At 45.3% G+C, this 27,756-nt stretch overlaps 1 protein-coding gene across 2 annotated transcripts in view; it reads left to right on the top strand.

Annotated features, from left to right (window-relative positions):
* LOC135366605 (N-acetylated-alpha-linked acidic dipeptidase 2-like) overlaps positions 1-27,756 on the top strand; it is a 144,790-nt gene that overhangs the window by 109,742 nt on the left and 7,292 nt on the right. For both annotated transcript variants that reach the window (XM_064599389.1, XM_064599397.1), the window contains 3 exons: positions 19,305-19,393; positions 19,498-19,579; positions 22,988-23,246. In XM_064599389.1, coding sequence (XP_064455459.1) covers positions 19,305-19,393; positions 19,498-19,579; positions 22,988-23,246 — 430 coding nt within the window. The remainder of the gene's footprint in view (positions 1-19,304; positions 19,394-19,497; positions 19,580-22,987; positions 23,247-27,756) is intronic.

Here is a 27,756-nt window from a genome sequence, read left to right on the forward strand (position 1 = left end):
AAGTTAATTATTGAAACTTAATTAAGACATTGCCTTAGGAGTCTCCTAATGCCTACCTAGAGAGCGTCCTTCAGCATATGATATATTGCAATAGATTTCATCTCGGAAAAAGTGATAAATATACTTTCAAAAAATAAGGTCACATTTAGCGGGGACACCATGTATATGACAATAAACACGCATGGTATTTTTAACATATTCATTATTTTGCTATTAGAACGTGTTAACCCGTAAGGAGGTTACGGCCTTGCACAATGCTGCATGAGAACGAAAAATTTGGCGAGTTAGAGAATTTGTTAAATCATTGAAATACATCTACACTGCGAAAAGCATGCGTAGGAATTTCTTCACTTTAATTCCAATTACCATTAGAGCGCGTCAAAGCTGACCTGCATAATTGGTTCCGTCGTCATATTGACCTCGAATGAAAATTTGGTGAGTTGTGTCTTTATAGGGAACAAAGGACGTTTAAGTCACAAGTTCCATATACATTACATTACAAAATCTACATTACAAAAAAACGTGCTTGTAACTTTGTGTATCCTATTTAGTTTCACCATTAGAGCGCGTCCAAGTTGGCTTTCACCAGGACTCCGTCGTCACATCGATCTCGATGAATGAAAATTTGATGAGTTCCGCCTTGACAGGGAACAAAGGACGTTTAAGCCACATGTTTGAAATTGATGGTAAATGATTGACAAGCATATACACTACAACAAACACGCGTGGCACTTTGTGCATTTCAATTAGTTTCGCCATTATAGCGCGTTAAAGTGTAACCGCACGACGATTCCGTGCCAGGTCGACCTCTATCAACGGAAATTTGATGAGTTCCGCCTTCACAGGGAACAAAGGGCGTTTAAGCCACATCTTTGAAATTGATGGTGAATGATGGACAAGCTTGTACACTACAACAAACCCGCCGTGGTGCTTTCTGCATTTCAATTAGTTTTGCCATTATAAAGTGTTAAAATGTATTGGCGTGACGATTCCGTGTCAGGTCGACCTCTATCCATGAAAATTTGATGAGTTCCGCATTGACTGGGAACGAAGGACGTTTAAGCCACATGTTTCAAATTTATGGTATATGATGGACAAGCATCTACACTACAACAAACACGCGTGGCACTTTGTGCATTTCAATTAGTTTCCCCATTATAGCGCGTTAAAGTGTACCCGCGTGACGATTCCGTGTCAGGCCGACCTCTATCAATGAAAATTTGATGAGTTCCGCCTTGACAGGGAACGAAGGACGTTTAAGCTACATGTTTGAAATTTATGGTAAATGATGGACAAGCATCTACACTACAACAAACACGCGTGGCACTTTGTGCATTTCAATTAATTTCCCCATTTTAGCGCGTTAAAGTGTACCCGCGTGATGATTCCGTGTCAGGTCGACCTCTATCAATGAAAATTTGATGAGTTCCGCCTTGATAGGGAACAAAGGACGTTTAAGCCACATGTTTGAAATTGATGGTAAATGATTGACAGGCATCTACACTACTACAAACACGCGTGGGGCTCTGTGCATTTGAACTAGTTTCGCCATTAGAGAGCGTTAAAGTGTACCCGCACGACGATTCCGTGTCAGGTCGACCTCTATCCATGAAAATTTGGTGAGTTCCGCCTTGACAGGGAACGAAGGACGTTTAAGCCACATGTTTGAAATTTATGGTAAATGATGGACAACCATCTACACTACAACAAACACGCGTGGCACTTTGTGCATTTCAATTAGTTTCCCCATTATAGCGCGTTAAAGTGTACCCGCGTGACGATTCCGTCTCGGCTCGACCTATATCCAGGGATCGGAACCGGAACTGAACCCGAACCGAAAACCGGAAAAAACGTTATTTTCTAACGAAACCGAACCGAACCGAACCCGAACAATTTTTTTGCTTGTCCTGAGCCGAACCGGAACTGAACCGAAAAAAATTGATACGGTTACCGGTTCGGGAATCGGTTCAGAGGTGAATTAATTGTACTACTGACCGACCTTTTTTTTGCTCACCTGAAACGGTTATCTCACACCTTTCTCTTACAATCGTGTACGGTGAGCGTAAGCTTGCTTGCATGTAGCAAAATTACTGCCCGTGGATCGGTTAAACCGAGGCCGAGAAAAGTAACTGTTCCAATCCCTGTAAATGCCCCGACCGCTGACAGATTTTTTTTTTGTCTGTGTATGTGCGGGGGTGGGGGGGTTCTCCCTGAGCTGAACCCGAACCGAACCGATATACCTGAACCGGTTCAAGCTGTTAATTTCGGTTCAGCGGAGCTAAACCCGAACCGAACCAATATGCCTGAATCCGAACCCGAACCGGACCGAAAAAAATACCGGTTCCGATCCCTGCCTATATCAATGAAACTTTGATGAGTTCCGCCTTGATAGGGAGCAAAGGACGTTTAAGCCACATGTTTGAAATTGATGGTAAATGCTTGACAGGCATCTACACTACAACAAACACGCGTGGCGCTCTGTGCATTTCAATTAGTTTCGCCATTAGAGAGCGTTAAAGTGTACCCGCACAACGATTCCGTGTCAGGTCGACCTCTATCCATGAAATTTTGATGAGTTCTACCTTGACAGGAACAAGGATAGGGACAACGACGTTTAAGTTACAGCTCTTTTCCCTGAGATGTTTGCATTGGTTACAAGTCCGAAATTTATGGTAAATGTATCATGTATCAACGCTACAACAAACACGCGTGGTAATTTGTTCATCTTAAATACCCTTACCATTAGAGCGCGTCAAAGTTGACCCGCATAATTGATTCCGTTGTCACATCGACCTGGAGTTTACAGTCAAGAAAGGGCGTTTATGCCAGAAGTCCGAAACTTATTTTAAATGATTGACAATATTACAACAAACGATATGACACCGCTACAGTGATTGACACATTACAACAAACGCGCGTGGTATTGTGCAAAACGGGGATTCCTGTAGCGGTGAAGTAAGAAGGAGTGCAAGGGGAAGTCATCTGCTGTTCACATATTAACTACACAGGCGATCGCACAGCATTAGGGCAACTAAATGAAACTGAACGCCATGCAGTGTGGCATAGGTCCAGTACGGCATTATTAAGCCAAAACTCTGACGCTCTCGCCCTGCCGTTACTCTCAGACCGCGGATCGAACCACGGCCCCTGAAAGCAGTGACCAACATCTTTACCACTGAGCCAACGCTACCCGTACCTGCTCCCTGCAGGAATGAAAGTACAGACGCTTCGCAAGCCACACCGAGCTTGTCACTACTACTTTTGTCGTGGGAACAAAATTGCAGCGTCCCACAACAGCGCACAAAGTTGCAAAGCGTACAAGACAAATTCAACTTTCATGTCCTACATGCGCATTTTCTGGAGAACCCACTGTCTTAGCCAAGTACAACAACAATAGCACACTAGTACATTCTGCCATGCAGCCAACACGGCGCAAATAAGTCCTCCAGGAACAAAACTGCGACGCTCTTGCGCTTCCATTCCACTAGTACACCATCGATGAGCCTCTCAAAGCAACACCCATGTGTGGCCTTTTCTTTCTAAAGCTCAGTGTCAACAGATATTCTAACAAAACCAGGTGGAGTGCATTGCTTCAATGGAGGGCAGCGAGTACGCCGGTCAAGCCAACTTTAAGAAACCGTGTCCCGGATTTCTGGGAATGACCTTGTTATTTTGTTGTTAAGTCGGAGTTCTCTTTTGTCTAGTTATGTCGTCTCCCGGCTTTTGGAGTATTTTTGCATAAAGATGCAGGTTGTGAGAGGCACAAACACTGCTTACATTGCTAACCTGTCTATCACAAGACATGTGAAAGGATTGCCAAATGAAAATTCAATAATACAAAAATGATTCTGAAATACATAATTCCAATAGAAGGGAGAGTAAACATTGGAATAACAGGTAAAGATGTGTTCGCATTCTTAAAGTGTTGGCATTCTTCTGATGGGTGTATGCTATACTGCTCTATTTAACCCATGACATACAGGGTGTCCACGCTAAGTGTGAACAGATTTTTTAAAAATATATCAATCACTTTTTCGGAGATGAAATCAATTGCAATATAGCATATGCTGAAGGGTACTCCCTAGGGGGGCATTAACGGGCTCCTAAGGCAATGTCTTAATTAACTTTCAATAACTAACTTTTGAATTATAAAAGCTACGAAGTTGCTCCAATAAGAACACCTGATCTCTTCGGTCACCAGATACCAAAGCCGTTTTCAGAACAAAAATCCGTTCGATAGATCGTCCGCAAAAAATTCGTGAAGGAACGCCATTTTTCTCTTTATTTTATTCATTGCGCATCTCTAGAGACGCGTCTTTCCTTCGCCCCCAATACCAGAGGATGAAAGAGCACACTATCGCCTCTTGCGTCCTGGAAAAAGATTAAAAGAAAACAGAAAATGCAGCCCAAGATAAGGGCAGTCGCGATAGAGTCACCCGATAGATTTGTGTTTTTCTTTTGTTTCCGGAAGTTAAAGCTAATCTTCGACGCATGAGGCGCCACTGTGCTCTTTCACTCTCTCACACTGGGGGTAAAGGAAATCCGCTTCTTTGAAGATGCGCAATAAACCAAATAAAGAAAAAAATAGCGTTCCTTCACGAATTTTTTGCGGACGATCTACCGAACGGATTTTTGTTCTGAAAACGGTTTTGGTATCTGGTGACCGAAGAGATCAGATGTTCTCATTGGAGCAACTTCGTAGCTTATATAATTAAAAAGTCAATTATTGAAAGTTAATGAAGACATTGCCTTAGGAGTCTGTTAATGCCCCCCTAGGGAGTGCCCTTCAGCATATGCTATATTGCAATTGATTTCATCTCGGAAAAAGTGATTGATAAATTTTTAAAAAATCTGTTCACACTTAGCGTGGACACCCTGTATATGTTGTCAAACATTAACTTCTTGCATTCAACATCAAGATGCTATACATATTCCATCTAAGTGACTCGTCTTTACACGGACACGTGGCACACCATTTTGGCACAAAGATTTGATATCTCTACTTGTTGGACATATCAAGCAAATACTGTGCCAAAATTGTGTTACCTACATGACATGCTGCATCTGCTGAGATATGTTACGGGAGAAATACTCATGGAGCGATTAAAGGAAGTGCATACGAGTACATATGCTTTGCAAGGTTGTTCCAAAGTTCCAAGTAGTTGTTACAAAGTATGCTTGTGTTGAATTGGCAAAGCATTAGTCATCTCATAACAAAGTGATGAAAGAAAAGTGAGAGAAACTAGTGAGGAATGCAAAGACGCAAGCACTGTTGCATGGTCATGTTCACAATGGGCAATGACCGTTTTCACTTTGCGTACCGCGGACTGACTATGCTCAATGAGTGGTTTGCGGTGTTTGATTGATGTAGGCCATGGCAACTGCCAAAGAACTTTGCAGATTGTGCAATGATATATTTTTTGAACAAGACAAACCCCAATATATTCCCATGTAATTTTGATCCTACAATTAATTGAGTTGAGGGTTTCAGGTATTTAGGTGTGCACCTCTCTTCTGATGTTTAGTGGAAATCACACAGTAGTTACGCATCCTCTAAGCCTCTTAAAAAAATTTTCTTTCTGAAGTGGACACGAAAACAACCTTTCGCAGACAGTATACTGCTGGCATACAAAACTCTTGTACAAAGTGCCTTGGAAACGGTACAAATGACATCATACTGTTCATCATAAAAACAAATGACATCATACTGTTCAACAGAGCCACCAATTGGTACAGTTGAGCTACGCTCAAAGCCAGGGGGGACGAGTTCGCGTCTAAAAGGCACGGTCTTGAAGGAATTACGGTGGTCTCTGAGAGAGCACGCGACTTTCGGTCCTACTTTTCTTTCAAGAAGAGGCAGTGAACAAGCGCCCATTCGTGGAACCAGGCCCTCCCCTTGCGATTTGTTTCAGTATCAGTCTGTCTACCAACGTCATGATGACATTTATATTCTGTTGAGCTTCTTACGTGCTGTCCAGGACACGTATGTAGGTAGGTATGCCAATAATTTTTTATTAACCTTTTTTGTAGTTTGAATCACTAGAAAAACCATTGCACAGCACCAGGACACATAGGCTACATATTGACCCAGTTTCACCAACCTTTCCGCATCTGAACTAAGATGAACGGTCATTAAACTATCTGCTTCATTAAATGAGCCATTATTACTGAAATATTCACCACATCACCGATGAAAAAAAAGAAGTGTCTGTTAAGTTCAAGAATTGGCAACCCTTGGTATTGGTTCGGTTGGTAAAACCGGGCCTATGGAAGTCACCGAAACATTCGTCACATCACAAACCAAAGTTTGTAAAAAGAATTGAGTGCTAGCATGAAGTTTTGGCAATTGTGAGTAGCATTTTAACTGCTACCTATGTAGCTGCAGCATAATTACAAGTAATTCAGAAAAGGTAGTACAACATTTGAGGGTACTCTACTCTATTTTCCTCTGCATGGTACTAAAAACTGTGATGATTCCAAGTGCTCATCGTCTTGGCCCAGATTCTGCAGCAGATTTATCAGCCATTTGTGTTCCTATTTCAAGCTTTCGCGTGGAGGACCACGCTTCCTCAGGTAGGACCTGAGGAGGCGTGGAGCTCCACGCGAAAGGTTGTACAAATTAAACTTAAAGGGACTATGAAACGATTTTTTTCTTCGTTTTGTTCGAAACAGGACATTTTTCTGAATCTAGAACCGAAATTTTACCTTCGTCGCGCGAGCGGATTTCTCGGGAGCGAATTTAAACGGAGCGGCGAAGGGAGGACAGCTGGCGCCGCGCCGCGGGGAGATGCCGAGCGGAGACACAGCGGGCAGCTTGACGCGACCACGGCCGGCTCAGCAACACGTAATCGTGACGCGTTGCCAGGGGAATGAACGTGTAGTATAATTCTATTGTTGGGAAAAACTCACGTGACCTCAAGCGTTGGCCAATCGTTGGACGTCGGTTGAGTAGCTTTTTGCTTTGCTTTTTTTTGTCTCCCTGGGTGACCTATGACGCTGGCGCGGCTTTCCCTTTCCCATCTGTTCTCTCCCTCTCCCCCGCTTTGGCGGTTCGGGGCAGTTCTGGGTGGTTGTGGATCTCCGTTCGCGTCGAGTGAAATAAATAACAAAATGTGGAAGCGTTGGCTGTCTCTGTTACCCAAATGCTTTATTTTCCGGGATAGGTATTTCCAAAGCACAAATATGAAGTCTGCTGTAGTTGTGCACAACACGAACATGATGTGAACATTGTTTCTGAAGTTCGAATGAAATGCCGAAGCAACTTTGCATTCACTGATAGCTGATGTCTCACGTGGAAGATTTCACAGTAGAACAACAGTATATTGGCTGCACAGGCACACACATTCAGAGGTCCGGCATGACAGAGAACGTGTCCATATTGCTGCTTGTGTAGGCGCCTGGTTGATCCGTCACAAAGGAAATTGTGAAGCTGCTACGCCGAAAGATGATGATCCAACCACTCTGAGTGTCATCGTGTCATATCCATTCTACTGTATCCATGCAGGTGCTATTCTGAAGCAGATATGAGTTGAGTGCTTATACCTGAACAAGAAAGATAGGGATCAGAAGTGTGAAAACCAAAAATTCTACCTGCCACAGGTGCGGCGCTATGTTATGCTAAGCGGCAAAATAGAATAGGAACTGACTTACCTGTCATCGAGTGCGTAGCGGAAAAACACAGTATTCGCCCTCCTTGAATCGTTGTCGCACCAAGCAAGCGAAGCACACCTGCCTTCCACTTATCTACCACTCAATTGACTTGCAGAAGTATCCATGAGGCACCGAGTTTTTCAGAGTCGGTATCGACAACATGTTAGGGAAGGACACTAAAAACCATCCAAAGCGGTACCGGCGTAGATGCTTTGCTTGCGTCCCTGCTGCACCCAACACATTTCGAAACTTTGCGGCGAGTTGCTGGAGTTGCTCCGGCACTGCCGACACGATCGCCGGCTTGAGCGCGCCAAGGAAAGTTCATAATTTCAAACCAACCAATGAGCGCTCGCATACCGGGGGAGCGGCCTCAGGAGCCAATGGGCTCGTGACGGTTGAGAACTCGCGCTTCGACGTAAAAATTCTGACGTTTCATGACGTTTGATGACGCAAAAAGCTCGCAGCGCCTCACTTTAGTCCGCAAGTGAACTCGCGAGTTTCATCCCCTTGGCGTTGCCGAGCCGAGGTATCCCGCCAGGAGCATGCGCCGTACGATCGTGCGTATGAGTTCATCGGAAGTGGAAATCTCCATGACGGCAGCTTTCGCGCGATCGTCGCATCCTGTGGTTTTCGTCGACATGCCGAGACGATGTTGGATAGTTGGTTGCCCCAATTTACGTCAATATTCGCCTGGTACCCAATGTTTTATGCTTATCAGTGACGAGACGGACAGCTTTTGACGCCACAAAGCAATCGGACCGCCGGAATGGAAAGACGATGCGGTGCCATCAACTAGCTGCTCGTGCTTGTAGCGGACATTTGCATGATCGAATTTACGAAGCGTACGCTGAACCTCTTCAACGTACTGGATAACGAGCTTAGTGTCGTCTGAAACAAGGTGTAGCACCATCACAATACCTGTCCACACCTCGGAAAGAACATCCACCTAAACGGCGCAAAGGTGTGAGTATCTTTCGTTATTAGAGCTGACAAAGGTATCTCAGTCCGTGTGGTTCAAATACTGTCATAGATTTCAGGATTGTGTGAATGGGCTGCGTGACTCTGAACCTTGCCGCCGCTTACGGCACAGAGAGAGTAAAAAAAAAAAGAAAGTAGAAGTTACCGAATCTAGTCCCTAAACTCAGGTGGTGCACTGTTGATAAAAGTACACTTCGCTTAGCATGATCTTAGAAACTATATTTCAACAGAATATTTATGTGATATGTTGAACATACTTATCCGTTCTTTTCGCTTCATTGACCTGTTTTCATGTTCACAGGTGACTTGCTCAGCGGAGCCTGAAACCACTTAGATGAGACAGCATGATCATTGTAACCCACTATCAGAGCAGACAAATGCTGTGCACCCTCTTTCCTGATTCCTCTTTAATGCAGTGTCTTGTCTACCATTCGGGCTCTGTATATTGTTCGCACCATAGGAGGAGCCTGCATAGCGAGGACTCTGTCCCGGTGGCAAATGGAACAGCTCTTTCACAAAGAAAGCAGATTTCCGCCAGAAGACCAACAAGCAGTTAACTTGAAAGAGTACCAATTACTTGTCGTTTTTCTAATTGCAAAATACTGGACACGCTACGTCAGTACTGGGTTTTTTTTTGCTTTTTTCCAGTTACACAACTGTTGACTTCAAGCTTACGTAACACAATAATAAAAGAGAGCAACAAAGCAGGCGAACTGGTGTCGTGAGATTGTGTCCCCGAGTCTTAGGGTTATGGATGTATTACACAGTATTGGAAACCTGGTTGAACAATAAATTTGTTAAACGACAAACACTTATCAGAAGTCAATACGATGTCAGAATACTCTTACAGAATACGCTACAGCTGAGTTTTTGTAGGCATGGTGGTTGGCAACGCTAAATGTTCAGATTTACGACGTGTTCAACATTGAATACAGAATACGTGACGTGCTCATAAATAAATTCTTGCATGAAACATAATCTGCCACCTGTAGAACAATAAATGCGGAGTAAATCAAAATCGCCTAAAGGCGCGAAGCTCCTTTGAATAATAGCAATAATGATGTAAATGTAATGAGTTGAAACAAAGTAAAACAAAACATTAAACCATTAGGTCACCCAGTCTTTTACGATGATTCGTGCAAACAAATCGAGCAACAAAGGGGGCATCTTCCAAATATCACAGTCTCACTTCACAACGCACTTACTGTGTTGTCAGATTGCTAACATGTATACATGACTGCAACTGACGTAAATATAACTGCAACGCCAAGCAACCACCAGACACTTTCCATTGGTGACGGCTGTACAACCAATACATGTTGCGGTGAATCGCTAGAGGCCCACGTAACTCGTCAGCAAAACTCTCAAAGCCACGGAGGTGCGTCAGTTCCTTGTTGTGAACGGCCGCAGATGAGACGACGAATACATTCGATGAACAAAGTACTGCTCCCATGTCATACTTGCCAGTTCAACTGTAGTAAACGATTCACATGTAAAAATTTGTTCATTATAGCGTGTTATCCGAACGCCTCCAACCAAGAAAACGTAATGCTTCAAGTTCAACCCTCAGACGCGACCAGAGACCTTGTGACCTTGTATGTGCGATTGGACGGCGGCAGTGGCGGCAGCCACAGCGCGAGCTCGCTGCATTACTTGCCATTGTGCAACACCGGTGACGTAACGGGGAACCGAAGTGCGGTCCGTACAGTTACACCATGGACAGGGAAATATGCGCGGGAGAGGATGAACGCGGAAGAGACATTTCCAGCGCGCGCTCCTCGCAGAGTGGAGCGATTTCGTCCGGAAAAATTTGTGGCATATTAGTTTCTCTGCGGGAAGAACAGTTTCCAGCGAAAAAAGTATGGTGGTTCGGGAAATTTCATAGTCCCTTTAAAGGAGTACAAAGGGCCATCAAAAAAAAAAAAAATCAGATTAAGACATCTGATGAAAGTGTGTGTGTCATTATACCGAATAGCGCGAAAGGTTTTGATCTGTGCAATTTGTTTCCAGAAAAAAAAAACTCACATAAACATAGCTCCGCGCGTTCACCCTTAACTAGCCACTCCAGCTATAACGAGGATGAGGAGGTATTGCCATGTCACCGATAAGGAGAACTCGTTCTGGTTCGCCGGTCAGTGGGGGTCAGCGCCTTGTCCCTTTGCCACCGTAAACCTGTTTTGCCAGCTCCCGGAGAATTGGGGATAGAAGGAGCGGCCGAAGCATTACCGAGCAAGGAGAAAGGCTTTATCAGAACCCCGAATAGCCGAGTAGCAGACAACAGCGGAGTAGCAGACAACATTTCTATAGGCCAATCAACGAGCGTTCTCCTTATAGCGTCAGCGTGAGGTTCCAGGCGGATCACAGGCTGGTACAGCTCTTCACCACCGTTGCGCACGCTCGCTTTTTGCGGCGTATTTTAAATTCAATTTCTGCGATAATTATGACTCTGTGGTGTAAATTACTTCGCATGGTGCATCTTACTGGCCTACTTAACAGTTTTATAGGTAGAAAACTGGGTGTTAAAAATGACTTCTGTGCTACTTTAAACAAAAATCTTCAGTGTCGGTTTCTGTATCTTGTTTATATAACATGTAGTTGTAAGAGTGGTTTAAGCCACCTCGCAGAAGTTGCAGATGCCGTTCATCAACTTTATTTTGAGATGGACAGGGAGTTTCATTGCCTGGGGCGATACTCTACCCCATAGCTGCTTGTGGTGTGAGGGAGGAAATCATGTCCCATGGAGTCCAAAATTGCCAAAAGAGCTTTGAGACCAGGCATTCGTGGGCTCGATTTAGCCATAGGCCAAGCAATTTTAGAGAGAGGGGCAGGAGTTCAGATTATTGAGAGATCTGAAAATGGCAGTTTGGAAATCTCGGTAGTGTGACAATGACAAAAAATATACTCTGGGTCTTCTACAGTACTGCAGTGACAGTATCTGAGAGAGTCAACTTGCCTCAGGTGGTAATGACACTGAGCTGTAAATGCCTCATTGAGTCGCAGTCCATGAGTCACAGTGAACCATCTTGGCGAGAAGTGTTTTGTGGCATCCAGAAACCAAGCTCTGGGTCAACATTGCTCAGTATAGACGGGAGGAAAATGTCAGTTGTCCATTGACAGGAAGACTATTTATACAATTCATTGATGTGTTGGTGAACGAGATCTGCTGTCTACATGACCAGTAACAGTCCTTTGCTATCTTTCACTGTGATTTAATTAAACATCTCCCTCATGTGACTGTGTTCCCGGCACAGAACCACTTTTCGCGGCTCTTATAAAACATATTATTAGCGGTTCTTCGTAGGCTGAGGCCGAGGAAAGCAAGAGACGTTTACATGAAGTTTACGTGATTACCGTCGTGACAAATGGTCGACACAACAGTTTTGCGGTACGTTTTAAATGTTGCTCATCCTGGACATTTTTTGCTACCCGATTTCCTGTCCAGAACAGCTACACTCTAAATCGTTTCACACCTTTAAAGGTGTAAAACAGGTGTATTAACAAAGATCACACCCCTTTCACACCCTACAACTTTGTTTTGGAAGTTCCTGAGGGTGTAACAATGGTGTACTACACCCTCAGGTGAAATATTGTGATAAGTGTGTCGCCTGGGTGTAGGAAGGGGTATGTTTATTTTCGTTCACGTGAACAAAAGGAGATGTATACAACAACCGGGAACGGGAAGTTACATTACAAAAGTTCATGGCGTGGATTTACAACACGTCTACCATCTACAGATTTAGAAGATCTGTTGAAATAGTGCCTAAATTTCTTAAAACACGTTGCTCCTCATTGCAAGACAGAACAAATACATCATAGTGCTCATACTCAACTGTAGTTAATGTTTGTATCAGAAAAATGGTATGAGAGTTAATATCATATATGCCTGTAATCTCAACGAACACGGGGAAGTCATCCTCGGAAGATTTTTTGGCAACAACACAGCCAACAGCAAATGTGTTATCATTATCATCTGCACTTTTTACATAGACAATAGATTGTGCGTGAATATCACGGTCATGAATATAACTCTGAATTGCTTCTGGGGCATGTTGAAGTATTATCTCCTTGGAACCATCAGTAGATGTGGCATTTCTGATGAAGGGCTGCGACCACACATACATTTGATAAAATTGATGTCTTCTTGCTAATGAAAGGGTTATGTTCTTAAAATGTCGAGTTTTTCTAGCAACATCTTAAAATGCTGGTGTTTCCCTTCGAAACGCATACACAATACAGCTAGGAGAGGACCAAACATGCTGATGAGTCGCGGATAATGAACAATGTAATCATTTTACCGGGGTTAGATATTTGTGGGTACAACACTGCAAAGCCTTGAAGAAACGAATAAATGCAACGTTCTAAGTAATGAACATGCATATGGGGGAGGTGCCTGCTCATGAGAAGGTCTAGAGCTTCACGAAAACCTATATACAGCTGCCATGCTTCATTGCCATACACAGCTGCCACGCCATACATGATTTTCTGTATGTCGGCTGTGCATGTTTACACACATATTTAATCACCTTGATATTCATACATCTATGGACCTCAATGTGATTATACGCAATATGCTGGTAATTGTGAATACACGGTTACCAGCATATTGCCACGAACCCAGCAGTTTTATTCGGCGTTACAAACTTTACACCCCAATTGCCACGAGGGTGTTAAAATGCACCTTAAAAGGTGTGCGCCATGAACATTTTGATTTACACCCTTTAAGGTGTAAAACGATTTAGAGTGTACGACTGCATCAATGTCACTTCACCCATGAATTCCTTCATGAGTTGCACGCGCGTGTTAGCACACCAAGTCGTTACACGCCTGAAAAAAAAAAAATACCTGACGAACTCGGCATGTCACGGTTCGTGAGCAGCCACCGCGTCACATTCCATGCATTGTCCGCGCTGTTGCATTCGCGGCCCGTCTCGAGTTCATGACACTTGTAATTCGAGAATATCGGCAGTGCCATAAGGTAAAACCTTGAGAGGGGAGCGGCACAGGGTTACCGGCGGAAACACCGAACGATGTTTTGCCGTTCCGGCGTCTGGTCGTCGCCAGTCCCGTGCGCCTAACAAAGCCTCCCCCTCCTCAGCCAATACTGTTAATAAGTGGAGACCTTTTTGGTGTCGCCGACATGAAATTACCTGTGCGAGGGTTCGGAACATGAACGCCGACACCAACTCAGTTGGTATCGGGCCATCTCCAGGACAAGTCGCACACCTCAGTGGCGTATCGGGCGCCTCGGGACTGTACATCAGTGTTGGGCTGATGAAGTGTCTCTTCTAACCTGTGCGCGACTGCGTCCGATTTGATCTTCAACTACGGATCCATCGTTGGTGTTGTGCGGACAATCTCCGACACGGTCATCTGTTCATCACTTCACCGCGACAAAGGACTCTCGTCTACCACCAGCACCTCAAGACTGGACACCCCGTCAGCCGCAAGTTAAATGCCTTTGTTCTGTTTATAGGAAGGGAGTTGCCTCAGGACAGAAGCCGCCGATATTTCGAACAGAGACTGTTCTTCTTCTGGGCACCGTCCTCATCATTGGCATGGTATTTAAAGGGTTAGGTGTGACGTGTTTAAAGGTTCATGCGAATTGTGGGTCAACAGCCCGGAGGGAAGAAAGGTCCGTACGGGTTTTTACGGCGGGAGTGAATGGCTGCTTTGTTAGAGTGTGGAGGGGATTATGTGAACGTAGTGATCTAGGCTACAGACGGGTTGCAGAAAAATGGAAGGTTCACGAACATGTGGACGAAACGGGACAACAGGCAAGAATTCGCAAGCATAGCGAAAGATAAGGAGGTTAGTGGTTACGTAGGAAAAATTCCAGAACGAGCAAATTTTTTTTTAAATATATATTTGTAATACAAAGTTGTGGCATGCAATAAAGAGAGCAGAAAGCAGTGGCCATGCAGAACATAACAGATGATAATGGAGGTAGATGGGAAAAGCATATTTTATTTGTGAAGTGTTTCTAGGGTGCCTTGTGATTTGTTGATACCGGACGGGTGAAGAGCGTTGAACTTGTATATGAGATAAGACTCCCTATCACGTCTGTCACGTGTGGATCTAAACCCGGTTTCTAGAATATATAGTTTAATGTTGTCAAAATTGTGACCAGGAACATTAAAGTGTTCGGCGACTGCTTTGGGGAGTTTGTTGGACGTGTCGGTTCTGTGTCCGGTAAGGCCGCCTTACCGGACACAGAACCGACACGTCCAACAAACTCCCCAAGCGGTGGGCGAAGAGGTGGAGCGTATGTTGCAAATGGGAGTGATCGAGCCCTCAGAGTCCGCATACAACTCTCCTTTAGTGATAGTCAAGAAGGCGGACCAAACCAACCGGCTGTGCATTGACTTCCGCCGAATAAACAATGCTCTCGTTTCCAATTCCGAGCCAATTCCAAACGCCGATGAAATATTCGCTTCTATCGCAAATAAGCGAGTGTTTTCCAGGCTCGACTTGTCCAAGGGCTAGTGGCAGGTGCCCTTGGATGACGAATCGAAACCGAAGACTGCGTTTTCCACCCCAACGGGACTCTATCAGTTCCGCTATATGCCGTTCGGGATCAAAATTGCTCCAGCCGTCTTCACCCAATTAATGAGAAAGGTCTTCGCAGGAGTGCCCGACGTGGTACACTACTATGACGATGTTCTAATTGCCTCGGAAACCTGGGAAGAACACCCAAAGTCGCTCGAAAACGTATTCCAACGTCTACAGGAGGCAGGTCTGACAGCACGACCGAAGAAATGCGAACTAGGCTGCAACAGGATATCCTTCTTGGGACATGAAGTCGGCGAGGGAACTAAGACTCCGCTTGTAAAGACGTTGGAGAAGGTGCAGCAAGCGGCACGACCGAAGACAAAGCGGCAGGTCCGTTCGTTTCTTGGTTTATCCGGCTATTACAGGGAATTCATTCCGTGATATGCCGCCATCGCAAAGCCCCTCACTGACGTCATCAAGAAGGGAGCGCCAAACAATGTGACCTGGACCGAGGATCTGGAACAGGCGTTCCAAGCACTCAAGACAGCACTGTCCAGCCCTCCTGTCTTGCGCCTGCCCGACCTACAACGCCCCTTCACGTTGAGGACAGACGCCTCGGACACGAGTTTGGGGGCTGTACTGCTACAAGAGCATGATGGGAGGCTTCACCCCGTCTCGTTTGCTAGCCGTAAACTAACGGCGGCGGAGACCTCATACGCAACAGTGGAGAAAGAAGGGTTGGCCCTAGTTTGGGGGACAACAAAGTTTAAACCTTTCCTTATGGGGGTACCCTTCATTGTACAGACCGACCATCGGCCATTACAGTACTTGAACAGCAGCAAGCACCTCAATCAGAGGGTGCTGAGGTGGAGTCTCATACTCCAAGAATATGATTTTACCGTTGAATACATTCGAGGTAGCGAAAACGTGGGCGCTGATTATCTGAGTCGCATTTGACCTGATTTCTCTGTATCCAGCAGAGAACATTAGCATTTGATTTTGTGTATGTATGTGCTTATACCTGTTCAACCCACAAAGTTTGTGTTTGTTTTGCGTTTTAGTAAGCTGGGATAGTGTATCCCCGATTTTATTCCCCTCACCAGAGAAGCGCCTTGTGTGTGTTTGCATGCTTCTGTATTTTTCGTGTTCATTTAACTATAGCTGTGCTATGTATAAAACAAAAGGGAATCCCTGTTTGGGAATATGGTATGCGCCTAACGGTTTTTGGGATTTACTAAGTGTGGGCCTGTGATCAGGATGAATTACTATAGATCAGTTCATTATTGTTGTATTTCGATATTACCGATGTCTCATGAACGTTCGTGTGCGCGGTGGTTTGCTCAAAGGACCCGAGACTGTTTTGTTTGCCAACGTGTTTCGTACCCGAAACACGTCTTAAGTGGGGGGAAATTGTCACGGTCCGTGAGCAGCCACCGCGTCACATTCCATGCATTGTCCGCGCTGTTGCTTTCGCGGCCCGTCTCGAGTTCATGACACTTGTAATTCGAGAATATCGGCAGTGCCATAAGGTAAAACCTTGAGAGGGGAGCGGCACAGGGTTACCGGCGGAAACACCGAACGATGTTTTGCCGTTCCGGCGTCTGGTCGTCGCCAGTCCCGTGCGCCTAACAAAGCCTCCCCCTCCTCAGCCAATAGTGTTAATAAGTGGAGACCTTTTTTGGTGTCGCCGACATGAAATTACCTGTGCGAGGGTTCGGAACATGAACGCCGACACCAAGTCAGTTGGTATCGGGCCATCTCCAGGACAAGTCGCACACCTCAGTGGCGTATCGGGCGCCTCGGGACTGTACATCAGTGTTGGGCTGATGAAGTGTCTCTTCTAACCTGTGCGCGACTGCGTCCGATTTCATCTTCAACTCCGGATCCATCGTTGGTGTTGTGCGGACAATCTCCGACACGGTCATCCGTTCATCACTTCACCGCGACAAAGGACTCTCGTCTACCACCAGCACCTCAAGACTGGACACCCCATCAGCCGCAAGTTAAATGCCTTTGTTCTGTTTATGTTTCGCAACGCCACGTTGCTATTGAGTGGTCCTAATTTTGTATCAGTATTATCTCATGTCAAAGTGCCACATATAAATGATGTTAACGGAACGAGTGTGTGACTGCCTATTCTTTGATCGGGTGACTAGCTTTCCAACCCAACGTCATCCGGGATCATTCGGCCTCATCGGGGTCTAGACTTCACACCTGTGCGTGTGACACGGCAGAAGAAACATGTGCTTTATTAGAGCTTGCAGTGATTATCCTTTTTATGCAGCACATCCCGCAATACCATACGGCTCCGTTGTTACTCCATTTTCTCAAATAGCCTCGTCCCCAATGGTAGCCGAACGGCCGAACTGCTGAAGCGTTGTTTTCTTAGTATTCATACGCGTAGTTACTTACGCCTAGTAACTTAATTAAATTAATGAATAATTGAGAGATACATGCTGAATACGACACAGAATTGCACAAAGACTCGTTATTCTGGAGTGTGACACTGATTTTCTCACGTAAAACCATGGTTAACACTGGACTGCATAGACCCGTTGTGATTTATTTTGACAGCTTGAATTTGAAAGGATTGGAATTTGAAGGGTGGATTTCTTAGCGTGGATTTCAAAAGTTAAGAGTGGGTAACAGGGTACACCCAAACCATTCCGTACCTGATCGGGTACTGCCCGCTGTGTAGCCAGAAATTTTACCTAAACGTTGTTTCTTCAGCTTTTTCGAAAGTACGCAAATGGGTATCCATGGAACGAGGAGGCTATTGCAGTACATTGTTCTGCTTGGGGTAGCGTTTCTCTGAAATTCCACGTATGTGTTGTATCCGATACTGGACCGAACGCAATCGTTACTTTTTGCGCTGACGCGCTCCCAAAGTCACACTAATATTCTGAAGCTTCATGACTTCGTAGCGCTTCTCGCTGGTTTATTGTGTGCGTTTGTTTAGCGCTTGCTTGAGGCTGTCAGCAGCAGTTTTCGAGGACGCTTGACATCTTTGATGGCGTTTTACGAACCCCCATCTAGTCGAGTCAATAGAAGAGTTCCAGTCAATAGGGAGTTTTAGTTCTGACTACGATAACACGCCGATCGATACGATCTCCGAAAAACACATACGACTCACGAGTGGGTGGGAATGATTCGTATAGCGCTTGTCCGCAGTTTTAGTTTGCAGACAAAGAGTCACCGAGAACTACCCCACCGATACGGAAAATCAAGCGGGAAACCATCTGTACGCCCAAATCTTAACTTCGTTTACTCGTATCATAAGTTAGGTTCCAGTTACATTATGCGCATGAAACGCGTGTTCCAAGCATTTGTATCAATGGCTGTGGAAGACGTAATGTTCCTAAATGTTTCGCTGCGCATTTATGCTCCGGCAACAGCTTTTGGTAAAAAAAAATGTCTGCGAAACGATGCACATCTTCACTTAGGCTCTTAGGCTTAGGCGTCCAGACGGAGGAAGTCACACAAGGTGTGAAGTACGCACACTACGCCTCGTCAACAGTCCGCTGTCCTTTGTTCAGAACAACTGCTATTGTACCCGTGGTTGTCGCCGAGCCATGATTTCTGGAAGTTGCATACCAAAATCGTTCGCAGTGGCGAACGAACGATATTGTTTCTGTTGTTGTCAGCCATCTTGTATGTAAGGGAACGCTCTGCGCATGCTCCAGCTGAGTTGGAGCACGAAAGCTCGCACGAAAGAAGTCCGATAAATTCGGAATGAGTGGGATTCCGATATTTTTCGTAGACGATAGAGATATCCGACTCAGTTTACACATGCGCGCTTTGCGGAAAGCTGAGTCGGAAAGTCATCGGAGGAGCAGAAGCGGCCAGCTAAAACTCCCTAATGGTAATTCAATGTGGCCGTGTACCAGCGTCCGATCACAGTCATTTCGAGTGTCACTCTTCTCAGGACAACTGAAACGCCCGATCGACAGCGACGATTACGACACACACATACACACACGCACATGCATACAATCTCCACACCTCTGTTGTAGCTCTTGCATGTATAAAACCAAAATACGTGAAATTGGGTGTTACATCCTTTCGTTTTTGCCCTAACCCTTGTACGGTTCGCTGATTGACCGCGCAGTCTAATAACAATAACCGCGTAATTTTTTGTTACTGTGTTCAACTCTTTGGTGTCCTGAGGCAGTTGGTTTATTTCGCAGGTACCCCACTACAGTTCCTCAAATATGAGCTACTACGACGTCTGGAAAGCTGACAAGAGAACCACGAGGGGTTCAAAAGGCAGACCACAGTACGTGTCACATCTACGGGAACACTCACTTTGAACCTTTACCGTGGTGTAATGTGGGTAACTGAATGAATTGTTTTTATAATGGCCTAACCTAATACTTGCAGGCTACCTGACCTACGTGGAAATGGGGGCCATCGACCGTTGGTTAACATCGCTGGCATTCCCTCATTGGACGTTAGTTTCGGGGTGAGGCTCCTGTTCCGCTATACATAGGGACCGGTCAACTCTTCCAGGTTAACCTCGCCCGCAAATCTTAAGGCGTCCTTGATTGGCTTAGGCGTGCGTATAACGCTTCCGAGTCAGAAAATAGTACTCTCGCATGATTAAACCTGCTGCTTGCGCTCCGATCATGTTCCGAAAACATCCGTCAAAGCAGCTATTTGAGAACTAGTTAATGCACCTGATGCAGCAGAAGCATTTGGTACAAAACAAAGCTTAATACGGCCGCAGTTGTTGCTACGAAGCCCGCTGTGATACTCACCGTTACGCGCTGGTATGAAATGTGATTTCCCTCAGCTTGGTGAATATCAGTTTTCGTTATCTGAGTATCTCCCGCGCAACTGTTACGTTAAGTTATACTGCATTTCATGTGACAGTTTTCCAGACCGATGGTCCGCCTCAGATATGCCCCCAGACTTTGCATTCTGACTGTTCCAATCGTTTAGTGTGAGGACACTTCATGCTCGACTTGCGGTCAGCTTCCACAGCTTCCCTCAAAGAGAAATGACTACTAGCCATTAAGAGGAAAGCTAAGTTCGCAACTCAGCAAAGATGTATTTACGGCACTTCAAGGGACTGATTTTGTCCCAAACGTGCCAAATGGAAGGTGAATTCCCTATAAATTTCTGGTGCTATCATTCTTCACATTCAAGGAGAAGAAGAAGCCAGACAGAAAACTACCAAAGGAACGCGTAGTAATGAAGCACAACTGTCGATAGGACAAAGCTAGTGTAGGCAAACTATAGGTAGTTTTTTTACTCCGTATTAGCGCCGCGAAGCAACTGTAGCTAGGAGCGGCGTACAGATGTGAACAGATGGAGAGAGGGGATCAGGAAGGAGTGGGGGACAGGGTGATTAGTATGCATCCGGGACCGACTTCATGGGGAACTGTGCCGACAGTCGTCTGGAAAGTATACGGAAAGGCCAGGGAAAACCTCAGGCAAAACAGCCTGTGGTAGGATATATAGATAACTTTAGGATAATTGGCCATCAATACTCACCGCAATCGTACTAAACTTTTATTTTGTACAGATGTGCTTAAATGGGCTGTACTGGGCTGTCTAAATATGTCATGGGATGGGCAGCGTTGCACTAGGTTAACGTAATAATCTCCTCCAAAATCGAAAGGACAGCGCTTCAATGCTTTCAATGCAATAAGGAACACAGAATCACTCTTACCTTGCTTGCATTCTGTTTTGAACCCTTCGTCTCACCACGTTAATAACAAGTGGAGCAGCACATGTGTGAGGCAGGACACGCGATAGAACAGCCGCAAGTGAGTCGTGTATACGACTCGGGTCGGGTAGGGAGCCTCAAACATGGCGCAATTCCGGAGGTTTCCGTGCGCGTTAGAAGAGGGCGCTGGGTTTTGCAGAGCGTCTGTTGCTTCACACTCGCAATCGACATCCTCGCTCATCGACGTTCCACAACGAAGTGATTAATCCGTCTGCGACTGGATGAAACTCTTCCACTTAGATGCAGCGCAATGTTTCATGGATTGCCAAACCAATAGCTACACTGTTATCCAAAAGGTAGACATTAACTTCAGAAAAGGGGTAAACGGCTTGTCCCGTAGCGAACCCCTCCAGACGAGTTTTTTTTTTTTTTTTTCACTTCTAGAACGAGTAAGTATGTACTTCTTCTGGGTTGTAGTAAATATACTCCTTCGATGGGGATACATTTCACAACAAAAAAAATAATACAACAACAGTTCACAACGAATGTAAACCGTTACACACATGTATTGGCCATATAGACAAGAGACAGGTACAAAGAGTGAAATAGTACATACACCCACATTCGAATCCAAGCCGCGACATATCCACGCCAAGTGCCCAGTATCGACCACCACATGCAAAAAAAAAAAAATGCCAATCGGGAAAGTCAAAGTACCTACAGAAGGACTGCAAGTTCTGGCACATTAGCACCATGACGTCTCTTGCCATTGAAAGCATATCTTTTCCAGCGTTCGGACGTCCAGCGGCCAATTTGAACGATAAAACTGCAAAACAAAGACGGATGTAGTAACCTCCTCACCACAAACACAATCTAAGAACCTGTAAAGGAACGTGACCTCACCTGTGTTTCAATCACAGTGACGCGCCTCATTACCAGTCAAACTGGTATTAAACGTGAAAATGATAAATAATTCGCTGAATTGACTCCATGATCCCCACAGTAGATGATGCCCACAGTAGCTGTGAACCTTTGACATAGCTGGGATGGGCTCTAAAGCCAAAGCCAGAGATCCTCAGTATCTCATGCATTCACGTTCGCTGACGAGAACACGCGGGCGGGCACAGTTGAAAAGCAGGTGGCGCTTCTCGCTTCGCGAGTGGCAGTGGGGGATCCGCGATCCCTTTCCCGCAAGTGAGAACCAGGCTTAATACCACTGACGTAGCCCTACATGCAATTGTACCCGCGATGTAGCTGAAAGGAACAGCTCCACTCACACAGTGGATCTCTAGAGAATATTAGTGGATCGGAACCACGAAACAAAAACGATAGCATACAGGAAGCTCTGAAATACGCGTAGATTTTCAGGAAGGTGATGTAGCCACTTCAAACAGAGCGCGCTTTTGCAATGCATTTCCGCTAACGCATTCTTTCTCGGTAATGAGTAACGTTAATGCATTACATTTTGTGGGTGTAGTAATGAGTAATGTATATTTTTTAATTGTGACCGCCTAACACGTAATGTCCTTACCCATTGCTTTACTCCAAATTCAAGAACTGTCTAGAGCCAGCAGTTAAAAATTGTGTCTAGTACAAGCCATGAAAATTCCGAAACTGTTTTTTCCCAGCCACCATTATCACCGACCAGTTCATCGAGGAGGAGACCAGAGTCCAAATGGGAGTCCTTGAATACCAATTCCTTTTATCATTCATGAGTAGCTATTTTGCATGAACTTAAATATTACTTAAAAAATACTGTCAAAGGTAACGCATAACGAACTGGCATCACTGGTCGCGTTGCGTTCGAGTACGCGGTCGAAACACCACGTAGCAGTTCGTTAGAGACATCTGGGAAAGTGTACTGTAGGAATGTAAAGCATTATTGTACAACACTTTAATCAGCAATCGTAACGCATTACAAAGTAAAAGTAGTTGTAGGAAAGGAAGCGTCCGTGTACGAGAAGACGACGACAAAGGCAATAAAATCAGTCTCTCAGTTTCCGTCTCAGAGCACACGTACCTATCCTGTTTGGTTCCATAGGAAATCTACAGTGTTTTCCAAAGCTCTGCCACGCGTACTAGTACCGTGTGAACTTTGGCAACAATTGTGTGTTTTCTTTCCCAGTAGCGGTTTTACTGTTGACAAGTTTGTTTTGTTCCACGATGTGTGTACTCAGAGCAACGGTCTGACTATTGCAGAACAATTATACCGGGGAGCTTTACTACCCAGCCTATGGAACGGGCTACGACACGTTCGACATGGTGGACCACTTCACTGACCCAGGCTTCAAGGTGCAGAAGATGTGTACTCAGCTGATAGCCGTCATTCTGAGAATGTGGGCAGATGCGGACATCCTCCCGTACGACATTAAACGGCTTCGAAGCGTCATCCACACAACCTTTGAGGACATCCGACAGAGACACGCGGACACCTTGAATAGGTTTCACATTGACACCGGTAGGTGCACGTCAACCGAGTTCATATGTTCAGTGAACTTTGTATGTGGTTCCGCAGTACCCCTTTGTGGGTAAATATGTTTACGAAAGCACAGTTAAAGCGGCTGCAAAGAGGTTGGTGTTTTGGGGTCCCATAGACTACTGGAAGCAGGTGTTTCCTGTACTCAATGCTCATTATTTCGAATACGCTCAAATGTGACGCTGGAGGAATAACAAGTGCGGGCTATTTCGCGATGCGCGCTGATTGTGAGTGTGTATAATGAGGAGGTTCACGTCAAAGAATGTATATGCATTTTTTTTCATGAACTGTTTCATAGGAAACAGTATTTTTTGTCTGGAATAGAATTGTGGAACGTACAATACAACAGATGGACATGACGACGCTATTCTAACCGTTCCAGTGCTGCTCTAGATTTGTTGCACACGCAACTGCATTGTCTTCCGTACTGCCTAGCTCGCAGTTGGTAAGGCTTCTCGAGTTGACTATGTAGCCTCCGTTTCGTAAAGTTTCGTTTTTCGAGCGTTGGCTATAACTGAACCCGTGGATGCAATAAAGGGACAAGTCGAGAAAACCAAAAATGAGAAAACTTCAAAATAATATTGGTAAAGTAACCACAGCTGGGTTTCCTCGAATAACTCAAATACATAATGTAGGACATATACAGGGTGTCCACGCTAAGTGTGAACAGATTCTTTAAAGATATATCAATCACTTTTTCCGAGATGAAATCAATTGCAATATAGCATATGCTGAAGGGCACTCCCTAGGGGGGCATTAACAGACCCCTAAGGCAATGTCTTAATTAACTTTCAATAATTAACTTTTTAATTATAAAAGCTACGAAGTTGCTCCAATGAGAACATCTGATTTATAATGCTTTATAATAATATATATTTATATAATTGACCGATACCAAATACCAGATACCAGATACCAAAGCCGTTTCCAGAACAAAAATCCGTTCGATAGATCGTCCGCACAAAATTCGTGAAGGAACGCGATTTTTTTTCTTTATTTTATTCATTGCGCATCTCTAGAGACGCGTCTTCCCTTCGCCCCCAATACGAGAGGATGAAAGAGCACACTATCGCCTCTTGCGTCCTGGAAAAAGATTAAAAGAAAACAGAAAATGCAGCCCAAGATAAGGGCAGTCGCGATAGAGTCACCCGATAGATTTGTGTTTTTGTTTTGTTTCCGCAAGTTAAAGCTAATCTTCGACGCATGAGGCGGCACTGTGCTCTTGCACTCTCTCACACTGGGGGTAAAGGAAAGCCGCTTCTTTGAAGATGCGCAATAAACCAAATAAAGAAAAAATGGCGTTCCTTCACGAATTTTTTGCGGACGATCTACCGAACGGATTTTTGTTCTGAAAACGGTTTTGGTATCTGGTGACCGAAGAGATCAGATGTTCTCATTGGAGCAACTTCGTAGCTTATATACTTAAAAAGTTAATTATTGAAAGTTAATGAAGACATTGCCTTAGGAGTCTGTTAATGCCTCCCTAGGGAGTGCCCTTCAGCATATGCTATATTGCAATTGATTTCATCTCGGAAAAAGTGATTGATATATTTTTGAAAAATCTGTTCACACTTAGCGTGGACACCCGTGGACACACACATATGTGCCTACTTTACATGTATGTCCTGTTAGCATCGTTTTGGGGTGTGTGATGTAGTAGAAGCTGAACAAAAACCAGGAATGTAACTTTTCCCCTTGTCCAAGCCTTTGTCCAATATAACATCGCATGTATAGGGTTTTGGTACAAGAAAAAAAAACCCTCTAACGAGTCAGATCTTGGTGGCTGAGCAATGGCGATGCCAGGTAGGATAAAGTGACCCGTGTGAAGTGGAGGTCCATGACCGTGCTGATTGTGGTGCTACACGAGCACACTCTTGAAAAATAATGTCCTAAGGTGATCAGCACAATACGACTCATTACCATAGTGCACGTGTTTTCCGATTACAATGCTCAATAGCACTGCTCACACGGTCACGTGACGTTGAAAGACAGTCTTTTTCGAGTGGAAGGCGAGTCGAGGCATTTGTATATCGTAGCAAAATTTAAGCTACACCATTTGTATGCGTGTTCAGAAAAGTGGCATGATCTGACTGTGTATCCCATTGAGACGCATGAATTTCCCGTTTCTTACCCTCCTGTGGACTACTGGCATGGCCGAGCGGGTTAAGGCGTCCTGCTCGTTGGTGATAGCCAAGGTCGTGCTGAAGACTGGGAGGTGGTGGGTTCGAATCCTACCGGCTGTGCTGTCTGAGGTTTTACCAGGGTTTTCCGAAGACTTTCACCCTGAAGTCGGCCCAGGACGCATACTAATACCCTGTCCCCCCACTCCTTCCTGCTGTCCTGTTTCCATCTGTACACCGCTGATAGCCAGGTGCCAGGTACTTCGCGGCGCTAACACGGAATTAAAAAATAATAAATTACCCTCATGTAGCGGGTCGGTAGCAATCAGTAATCAATCAGCAGTCGGGTAGCAATACGGTCCCAAATTTTCTTTGGCAGTTACATACTGGTATATAGGTGTCATAGCAACAAAAATACTAAAAAGGGGTAAGTCGATATATCCCCTTATTGCATCCACGGGTTCAGTTTGTGTGTTTAATCACATAGATGCGCAGATTCAGTTCCTGTTACCCTGTACGGCGGTATTAGCAACGGGGGGACATTCTCACAGACTCCAGTGGGGACGTTTTTCGGGCAGCAGCAGCGCCAAAATACTACCCCAGTGGTTGCAAGACCAATTCTGCGCATGCGCTTTCGCTATGATTTTGGATAGGGCGGCGGGTATCGCATTCGTCTGAGGACGCTGTTTTTCATGCTTATCCAACATGGCTGAGCGGTCAGCTGCGGCTCTGTCCCTTTGATTAATTATGCTACTGGTTTACAAGGCGGACGTCAGAAAGTGACAAACACAGATATTGGGACGGAAATGCTGTATTCATCAAGCTTATTCATAAATATGCAAATATGATGTCACCACCTTTTTCGAAATCGTTGCACAAGCGTTGCAAAAAAGTATAATTACATAGCTAACAAACAGGGTTTCTTCGCAACAAGCCTCTTCTGGAAGAGGCATGCTTTGTGACTTGCTTTCCAGTATCATGAAGCATGGCTTTCTGGCGGTCTTTATATATTTGCCAGGTTCCTTGGCATGTCAGTGTGGACTTCCGTACGTACATAACGCTTCCAGGAAAGCAATTTCGGTGTTCTGCACCTCGAAAGACCTGAAAATAATCGATCAAATCTGGATACTGCAATTCCGGTTTCTACGCGTTCTAACTACCTTCGCAGAGATACGAGTATTCTCATTCTTGCCAGGGCGCTTTTGCTTGGCGTATATCCGTGTATCCGGAACTGGTATCTATAACATCTGTGCTGTGCAATACACAATCGCACAACAGTCCACGCACCCACCCAGGCACATTCATCATAACGCATCATATTGATACGGGCAGCACAGCGTAGCCATGGCAATGATTTAATGGACAGAATGAGAATGCGCGTGACATGAGTCGTCGTTATCGTCGTCACAATACCCCCCCGCCCCCCGAAGTCGTGACCTACTGGGCACGATGGTCAATGTTGATGAGCGAAGATGTTAGGTCGTGGAGGTAAATGTGGATGTCAGTGGACGAAAGATGAGGTGACTCTGTGCTGCCCGCAGTAGTAGCCCTGTGCCTCCGGTCCGCTTGCCATGCCTTGCCATGCTTGCCTTGCCATGCTGCTGTCCTGGACACCGGTCATCTACGGGGCTGGGGATCGTCTGGTCGGGCTGGTTGTCTGGTCGGGGGTGGTCGTCGGTCTGATCATCGGGCGGGCTGGGGCGTCGACGACCATCACAGCAGCGTTGGGGCCAGAGGCGCAGCAATTGTACACGAAGGGGGTCACCGGTGATGCTCCGTAGATGGTCTTGTGGAGGGTGTTTGAGGGGAAGCAAGCTAGCACCTCCACCAAATGATACGGGCAGCACAGCGTGGCGATGGCAATGATGTATCGTTCGCGAATGAACAGTTCGGAATGAACGAATCCCGGGCACAAACTGAATGAACTCATTCACTATTGTCGATCGTACTCGTTCACCAGTTCACTTAGACGTCCCCGTTTTGTCAGGTTTCGCCCCCCTGCGTTCGCTTCACAGTTTCTCGTTTCTCCACTCTCCTCCAGTCGATGGTGTGCGTGTCGCCATCTATGTTCGCCGCTGTAAAGCAGTGTTGAACGCATGAGCAGTAGTTAGCCAGGCAAAGCTCAGCGCGCGTGGCCCGATTATCTCATGTGTTCGTTCAAATCAGTGAACATTAGGGACTCGTTCGAAAGATTCGTTCGCGAATCATTGACACCAGTGGGTCATTTGACCCTGATCATTACTAGTTTTCTCTGCGGAGGCTCTACCGTAGCCACTGAGGCGCCAAATTCGAAGTAGGCAGGCACCAGGGGACTGGTTTAAGATTTCTAAGTACTGATCATTACTAAATACGTACATGAAAAACATGTCCGC

The sequence above is a fragment of the Ornithodoros turicata genome, chromosome 1 (assembly GCF_037126465.1).
Source record: "Ornithodoros turicata isolate Travis chromosome 1, ASM3712646v1, whole genome shotgun sequence".
Classification (NCBI taxonomy): domain Eukaryota; kingdom Metazoa; phylum Arthropoda; class Arachnida; order Ixodida; family Argasidae; genus Ornithodoros; species Ornithodoros turicata.